Below are 9,279 nucleotides of genomic sequence, written 5' to 3'. Positions count from 1 at the left end.
CTGTGCTGCCTACAGGGCGGTGCCACCGTCAATGGTGCAACTGGTGAGTAGAGCACTGGTCATGTGATGTCACAACATCTCAACAGTGAAACAGGGATAGTTAGAGAGATACTAACATCAGAAGTAAGGATTCAATCCCATGTAGGTAGATGGAGAATAGGATGACTTCACACAGTTTAAATAGGTGTACGGCAGTGTCTCTCATCCCTCTCTCATCCCTCGTCCTCTCTCATTCCTTTCTATCAGATGAAGTACCAGTGTTCACAGAGGAGCCTCTGTCGGTGGTCCAGAAGCTAGGGGGAAGTGTGATTCTGAGGTGCAGCACCCAACCCCCCTCAGCCAACATCAGCTGGCGGCTGAACGGACACGAGCTGGTTGCCGGGGCTGTTGGGGAACTGGGGGTGGTACTGGAGCCTGGCACTCTGCTCATCCCCGCCCTCACTAACCTCACCCTGGGCAGGTACCAGTGTGTGGCCAGCACCAACGCAGGGGCCCTGGCCAGTGTGCCCGCCAATGTCACCGCTGCCAGTGAGTTGTTGTTCATGCATTTAAGGTTTATATAACATCCAAACACATAAAGTATCACCTGATGTCACGTTTGTGGTAATAATGGTCGGACCAAGGCGCAGCGTGCGTAGAGTTCCACATGTTTAATAAATGAAACTCACCAAAACAATACAGAACAAACGAAATGTGAAGTCAATGCAGTGCTCACAGGCACTACACAAAAACAAGATCCCACAAATCCCCAGTGGGAAAAGGCTGCCTAAATATGATCCCTAATCAGAGACAACGATAATCAGCTGCCTCTGATTGGGAACCATACCATGCCAACATAGATATACAATGACCTAGATAACCCACCCTAGTCACACCCCGACCTAACCAACATAGAGAATAAAAGGCTCTCTGTGGTCAGGGCATGACACCCGATGTGTAGGTTTCACCATAGTGTGAGTATTTGTGCTAATTTTCAACACTCTCCCTACATTGGCTTTAAGTATATATACCAATCCTTATGCCAAGTTATTTGAATGTGGGAAAACACTGTATCCAACTGAACATACTATTGTACAAAAACCGGTCATAAAAAAGCACAATCTGTTTTTAAAGTGTAGCTGTTGGTTAACCAGTAGACTGTTGGCAAGGGCAGAGAAGAGGACTGTAGTGTAACGGGACTCCATCGTGTGGATGCTAAATAGACTGCTAGAGAAGTTAACCAAACCCAAACAGCTACCCGGGCGCTCTGCATTGACCCCCCTTTGCTCTGCTACTGCTTATTATCTCTCCTATTACCCCTATCTATGTGTACATATCTACCTCAATTACCTTCGTACCCCTCCACATATATATCCAAGATATCGTTACTCATTGTGGATTTATTCCTCGTGCTATCATTTTTCTATTGTTTCTCTCTGCATTATTGGGAAGGGCCCGTGAAGTAAACATTTCACTGTTGGTCTACACCTGTTGTTCACGGGGCATGTGCCAAATAACAGATGTGGTTTGATGGAGTAGTGAATAATAAGGGTGTGTAGTGGTAGTGTGTATCACTCTCGGGGACAGAGAGGAACTGAGAGGGGGTCTGCCTGGAGAATGTGACCCTGAAGCCTGGTGGTGGGACCTCCTCCCTGACTCTCAGCTCTTCTCCCCACGACACCACATTCCTGTGACGCAGGAGTTATGGTCCTGTAATTGGGGAGAGGGCTGCTTTTCTTGTGAGGGGAAGATAAGGATGTGTGTGTGTGTGTGTGTCTGTGTGTGTGTGTGAGAGAGAGAGAGACAAAAACGAGTCACAACTCCTGCAGCTCTGTCGTAAGCTGGGTATGTACATAGTCAATGGTAGGCTTTCATCTCTTGACTGTAGTACTGTAGACTACTTTATCACTGACCTCATGCTATAAATGGAAGGAAAGTAGCGAGGAAAACTACCAAAAACAGGTAGTAGGTAGGCAGAGAGAGAGAATGTTTGGTGAGGTTGTCTTAGGCCTGTGTGAGGTTGTGTGTTAGGCATGTGTGAGGTTGTGTTTTAGGCCTGTGTGACGTGTCTTAGGCCTGTGTGAGGTTGTGTCTTAGGCCTGTGTGAGGTTGTGTGTTAGGCCTGTGTGAGGTTGTGTGTTAGGCCTGTGTGAGGTTGTGTCTTAGGCCTGTGTGAGGTTGTGTGTTATTCCTGTGTGAGGTTGTGTGTTAGGCCTGTGTGAGGTTGTGTGTTAGGCCTGTGTGAGGTTGTGTCTTAGGCCTGTGTGAGGTTGTGTGTTAGGCCTGTGTGAGGTTGTGTCTTAGGCCTGTGTGAGGTTGTGTGTTAGGCCTGTGTGAGGTTGTGTCTTAGGCCTGTGTGAGGTTGTGTGTTAGGCCTGTGTGAGGTTGTGTTTTAGGCCTGTGTGAGGTTGTGTGTTAGGCCTGTGTGAGGTTGTGTGTTAGATCTGTGTGAGGTTGTGTGTTAGGCCTGTGTGAGGTTGTGTGTTAGGCCTGTGTGAGGTTGTGTGTTAGGCCTGTGTGAGTGTGTGACTGTGTGTGTAGTTTTTAGAGAGTGGGTGTGTCGTGTTTTCATATAGTGTGTGAGCTGAGAAACAGGAGGTGTTTTTAAGCCAGTTGAGACAGGGTCCCCTCACAAGATGAGAGGTGATGTCACAGTCTCCAGTCTCCCTCTCTCTACCTCACATTCTTTCTCTCTCTCTTTTATTGTCTTTCTCTCTTCACCCTCTCATTCGCTCTCTTCACCCTCTCATTCTCTCTCTTCCCCCCTCTCATTCTCTTTCACTCCTCACGTTCTCTCTTTCCCTCTGTTACTTTCTTTTCTCTCTCACTCCTGCTGAGCGTTAGGTGTCAGGAGTGAGTGTCTCTGTGTGTATCAGTCAGTAGGTGTCAGGAGTGAGTGTCTCTGTGTGTATCAGTCAGTAGGTGTCAGAAGTGAGTGTCTCTGTGTGTATTAGTCAGTGGGTGTCAGGAGTGAGTGTCTCTGTGTGTATCATTCAGTAGGTGTCAGGAGTGAGTGTCTCTGTGTGTATTAGTCAGTAGGTGTCAGGAGTGAGTGTCTCTGTGTGTATTAGTCAGTAGGTGTCAGGAGTGAGTGTCTCTGTGTGTATCAGTCAGTAGGTGTCAGGAGTGAGTGTCTCTTTGTGTATTAGTCAGTAGGTGTCAGGAGTGAGTGTCTCTGTGTGTATTAGTCAGTAGGTGTCAGGAGTGAGTGTCTCTGTGTGTATTAGTCAGTAGGTGTCAGGAGTGAGTGTCTCTGTGTGTATCAGTCAGTAGGTGTCAGGAGTGAGTGTCTCTGTGTGTATCAGTCAGTAGGTGTCAGGAGTGAGTGTCTCTGTGTGTATTAGTCAGTAGGTGTCAGGAGTGAGTGTCTCTGTGTGTATCAGTCAGTAGGTGTCAGGAGTGAGTGTCTCTGTGTGTATCAGTCAGTGGGTGTCAGGAGTGAGTGTCTCTGTGTGTATTAGTCAGTAGGTGTCAGGAGTGAGTGTCTCTGTGTGTATTAGTCAGTAGGTGTCAGGAGTGAGTGTCTCTGTGTGTATTAGTCAGTAGGTGTCAGGAGTGAGTGTCTCTGTGTGTATCAGTCAGTAGGTGTCAGGAGTGAGTGTCTCTGTGTGTATCAGTCAGTAGGTGTCAGGAGTGAGTGTCTCTGTGTGTATTAATCAGTAGGTGTCAGGAGTGAGTGTCTCTGTGTGTATCAGTCAGTAGGTGTCAGGAGTGAGTGTCTCTGTGTGTATCAGTCAGTGGGTGTCAGGAGTGAGTGTCTCTGTGTGTATTAGTCAGTAGGTGTCAGGAGTGAGTGTCTCTGTGTGTATTAGTCAGTAGGTGTCAGGAGTGAGTGTCTCTGTGTGTATCAGTCAGTAGGTGTCAGGAGTGAGTGTCTCTGTGTGTATTAGTCAGTAGGTGTCAGGAGTGAGTGTCTCTGTGTGTATTAGTCAGTAGGTGTCAGGAGTGAGTGTCTCTGTGTGTATTAGTCAGTAGGTGTCAGGAGTGAGTGTCTCTGTGTGTATTAGTCAGTAGGTGTCAGGAGTGAGTGTCTCTGTGTGTATCAGTCAGTAGGTGTCAGGAGTGAGTGTCTCTGTGTGTATCAGTCAGTAGGTGTTTGTGTGTAACTTCATGCTCAAACTTCCTCCATGCAGCATTAGATGTAATTGATAAATGTACACTGAGTGTACAAAACATGATGAACACCTTCTCTTTCCATGACATAGACTGACCAGGTGAATCCAGGTGAAAGCTATGAACCCTGCCCCCCCTCCTTCCCCGCCCCCCTCCCTGCTATCTAACTCCGAATAATCTTTCTGAGCCCTCTCCCGCTGGGACCAATCTGTTTTCACATTATTTAAAACTTCCTGCTTGACTACCTTTGTAGACAACCAACACCCCCCTAACAGACAGACAGACGGACAAGCCCCAAGAACACAGAGTATAGGTCTATACAATACACACTGTGAAGTACATGATTACAAAAACACACACTGGTAAAAACATGCATACATCAACGTCATGAATGTCTGTAGCAGTAACGCACGCACGCACGCACGCACGCACGCACGCATGCACACACACACACACACACACACACACATACACACACACACACAGAGTGTTCCTACTGCCCCCTACCTCTGCACATAAAGATGTTGGATGCAGAGTCTGTCTTTGAGTATTTAGAGGCCAGCTCCACTTTATAAATACCATCAATCCTGCTAGTCCAGCATCCCACTCACACAGGGACTGCAGCACACATACACACGCAAGCAGGAACATACAGACTAGCATATATGCACAGGAGGGGTACTTACATACAGACACATGCACACACCCATTCATGTAGTTCAGCCCTTGAGCTGGTCTTGTCTATTAATGTTGTGTATTATGTAATGTTTCATGTTCTGTGTGGACCACAGGAAGAGTATTATGTCATGTTCTGTGTGGACCCCAGGAAGAGTATTATGTCATGTTTCATGTTCTGTGTGGACCACAGGAAGAGTATTATGTCATGTTCTGTGTAGACCCCAGGAAGAGTATTATGTCATGTTTCATGTTCTGTGTGGACCACAGGAAGAGTATTATGTCATGTTCTGTGTGGACCCCAGGAAGAGTATTATGTCATGTTTCATGTTCTGTGTGGACCACAGGAAGAGTATTATGTCATGTTCTGTGTAGACCCCAGGAAGAGTATTATGTCATGTTCTGTGTAGACCACAGGAAGAGTATTATGTCATGTTATGTGTAGACCACAGGAAGAGTATTATGTAATGTTCTGTGTGGACCCCAGGAAGAGTATTATGTCATGTTCTGTGTAGACCCCAGGAAGAGTATTATGTCATGTTTCATGTTCTGTGTGGACCACAGGAAGAGTATTATGTCATGTTTCATGTTCTGTGTGGACCACAGGAAGAGTATTATGTCATGTTTCATGTTCTGTGTAGACCCCAGGAAGAGTATTATGTCATGTTCTGTGTGGACCCCAGGAAGAGTATTATGTCATGTTTCATGTTCTGTGTGGACCACAGGAAGAGTATTATGTCATGTTTCATGTTCTGTGTAGACCCCAGGAAGAGTATTATGTCATGTTTCATGTTCTGTGTGGACCACAGGAAGAGTATTATGTCATGTTCTGTGTGGACCCCAGGAAGAGTATTATGTCATGTTTCATGTTCTGTGTGGACCACAGGAAGAGTATTATGTCATGTTCTGTGTGGACCACAGGAAGAGTATTATGTCATGTTTCATGTTCTGTGTGGACCACAGGAAGAGTATTATGTCATGTTCTGTGTGGACCACAGGAAGAGTATTATGTCATGTTTCATGTTCTGTGTGGACCCCAGGAAGAGTATTATGTCATGTTTCATGTTCTGTGTAGACCCCAGGAAGAGTATTATGTCATGTTTCATGTTCTGTGTAGACCCCAGGAAGAGTATTATGTCATGTTCTGTGTAGATCCCAGGAAGAGTATTATGTCATGTTTCATGTTCTGTGTAGACCCCAGGAAGAGTATTATGTCATGTTTCATGTTCTGTGTAGATCCCAGGAAGAGTATTATGTAATGTTCTGTGTAGACCCCAGGAAGAGTATTATGTCATGTTTCATGTTCTGTGTAGACCCCAGGAAGAGTATTATGTCATGTTCTGTGTAGATCCCAGGAAGAGTATTATGTCATGTTATGTGTAGACCCCAGGAAGAGTATTATGTCATGTTCTGTGTGGACCCCAGGAAGAGTATTATGTCATGTTCTGTGTAGACCCCAGGAAGAGTATTATGTCATGTTATGTGTAGACCACAGGAAGAGTATTATGTAATGTTCTGTGTGGACCCCAGGAAGAGTATTATGTCATGTTCTGTGTAGACCCCAGGAATAGTATTATGTCATGTTGCATGTTCTGTGTGGACCCCAGGAAGAGTATTATGTAATGTTTCATGTTCTGTGTAGACCCCAGGAAGAGTATTATGTCATGTTTCATGTTCTGTGTGGACCACAGGAAGAGTATTATGTCATGTTCTGTGTGGACCCCAGGAAGAGTATTATGTCATGTTTCATGTTCTGTGTGGACCACAGGAAGAGTATTATGTCATGTTTCATGTTCTGTGTAGACCCCAGGAAGAGTATTATGTCATGTTTCATGTTCTGTGTAGACCCCAGGAAGAGTATTATGTCATGTTCTGTGTGGACCACAGGAAGAGTATTATGTCATGTTTCATGTTCTGTGTGGACCACAGGAAGAGTATTATGTCATGTTCTGTGTAGATCCCAGGAAGAGTATTATGTCATGTTCTGTGTGGACCACAGGAAGAGTATTATGTCATGTTCTGTGTGGACCCCACAAAGAGTATTATGTCATGTTCTGTGTAGATCCCAGGAAGAGTATTATGTCATGTTCTGTGTGGACCACAGGAAGAGTATTATGTCATGTTTCATGTTCTGTGTAGACCCCAGGAAGAGTATTATGTCATGTTCTGTGTAGATCCCAGGAAGAGTATTATGTCATGTTCTGTGTGGACCACAGGAAGAGTATTATGTCATGTTTCATGTTCTGTGTAGACCCCAGGAAGAGTATTATGTCATGTTTCATGTTCTGTGTAGACCCCAGGAAGAGTATTATGTCATGTTCTGTGTAGATCCCAGGAAGAATATTATGTAATGTTTCATGTTCTGTGTAGACCCCAGGAAGAGTATTATGTAATGTTTCATGTTCTGTGTAGACCCCAGGAAGAGTATTATGTCATGTTCTGTGTGGACCACAGGAAGAGTATTATGCCATGTTCTGTGTAGATCCCAGGAAGAGTATTATGTCATGTTATGTGTAGACCCCAGGAAGAGTATTATGTCATGTTCTGTGTAGACCCCAGGAATAGTATTATGTCATGTTCTGTGTAGACCACAGGAAGAGTATTATGTCATGTTCTGTGTAGACCCCAGGAAGAGTATTATGTAATGTTCTGTGTAGACCCCAGGAAGAGTATTATGAGTATTAAGAGTATTACACACATACACCATACACACATACACCATACACACATACACCATACACACATACACCATACACACACACTCACACACACTCCATACACACAAACTCCATACACACACACTCACACATACTCCATACACACATACTCCATACACACAAACTCCATACACACACTCTCCATACACACATACTCCATAAATACATACTCCACACACACACACATACACACACACACACACACACACACACACACACACACACACACACACACACACACACACACACACACACACACACACACACACACACACACACACACTCCATGCACACATACTCCATACACAATTATTCCTATATAGTGTTCTACAGTTATTCCCATATAGTTGTTCTACAGTTATTCCTATATAGTTGCTCTACAGTTATTCCTATATAGTTGTTCTACAGTTATTCCTATATAGTTGTTCTACAGTTATTCCTATATAGTTGTTCTACAGTTATTCCTATATAGTTGTTCTACAGTTGTTCTACAGTTATTCCTATATAGTTGTTCTATAGTTATTCCTATATAGTTGTTCTACAGTTATTCCTATATAGTTGTTCTACAGTTATTCCTATATAGTTGTTCTACAGTTATTCCTATATAGTTGTTCTACAGTTATTCCTATATAGTTGTTCTACAGTTATTCATACTCTGTCACTTATACACTCTTTGTCTGTTTGTCTTTGTCTTGTTTCTTTCTGTCTCTCACCTGAGAGACACACATACAGGGCAGTTCAGTGGAAGAATGCAGGGATAGAGAGAGGTGTGGGGAGGAGGGGGTTAAAGGTATAGTTGGAGGAATTTAGTAGAGCCTGGGGGAGTCAGAGGGGGGAGTCAGGGGGTAGCTGTAAAAACAGGGCCTGATTCATTTAGCAAATGGAGCATCACAGTCTCTCTTTGAGACTCTACTCCTGTCCAGACACACACAGAGACACAGAGACACAGGGACACAGGGACACAGAGACACAGGGACACAGAGACACAGGGACACAGACACAGGGACACAGACACAGGGACACAGAGACACAGGGACACAGACACAGGGACACAGGGACACAACTCAGCATGACAGGTCCTGTGCGTCCCATCTCTCTTGGAATCAGGGTTGGGTGGAGGTGGGTGGGGGGTGGGAGGGCGGCACCTGTCAAGGCCAACCCCTGTAGCTCCCCTCTCCTTTTTAAAAATTCCCCCAGAAAGCCAGAAACACACACACTGCCTGCACCGGAAATAGATCAGATATGAAAAAACATCATGCATTCTCAGTCACCCACAGTAAAGGTGTATAGTCAGCATCTAAAGTGAATCACTATTGTGTTTATATCAGTAGATGCCTTAACTCTGGTCTTAACTAAGCTGTGTTCATCTACATTGAAGTGTAAACAACCATATCTGGTTGTCTAGTCAGTCCACTGTATATGAGTGGCTTGGTTACTTCTGTTTTGACAAAGAGTTGAACGGTCCAAGAATAACAACTAGCTGTGCACCTCTGAAAATAATGGAGCGCCGCCATCTTTGTGAAACAGAATAAATCAAGAGAGACTGGTTGACATTTAATTAGGTGAGGGAGTTGTATTTTTGTTTCATTTCACCACTGGATTCCCTGCCTCTAGCATACACTACAGCTCTGATCATTGTTGTTGAATGTTCCCTCTTTCCACTTCTCTATTTTTCTCTCTATTAAACTGTTTTCTTTCTCTCTCCCTCAACACTTAAATATCCTGTAGTCTACTCCCCCACTCTGACATCAGCATTCTAAAGCCTAGCAGCGCAATTTCCTCCCAATCCAAACTG

At 44.6% G+C, this 9,279-nt stretch overlaps 1 protein-coding gene across 1 annotated transcript in view; it reads left to right on the top strand.

The window, feature by feature from the left end:
- Positions 1-9,279, top strand: part of LOC110489675 (brother of CDO) — a 49,975-nt gene that overhangs the window by 28,276 nt on the left and 12,420 nt on the right. Inside the window, exons 2-3 of the mRNA XM_021562436.2 lie at positions 1-43; positions 247-528. The exon at positions 1-43 is cut by the window's left edge and continues 95 nt beyond it. Coding sequence (XP_021418111.2) covers positions 1-43; positions 247-528 — 325 coding nt within the window. The remainder of the gene's footprint in view (positions 44-246; positions 529-9,279) is intronic.

This window comes from Oncorhynchus mykiss, chromosome 15 (assembly GCF_013265735.2).
Source record: "Oncorhynchus mykiss isolate Arlee chromosome 15, USDA_OmykA_1.1, whole genome shotgun sequence".
Lineage (NCBI taxonomy): Eukaryota > Metazoa > Chordata > Actinopteri > Salmoniformes > Salmonidae > Oncorhynchus > Oncorhynchus mykiss.
This window is presented reverse-complemented; position numbering and strand designations above follow the sequence as displayed.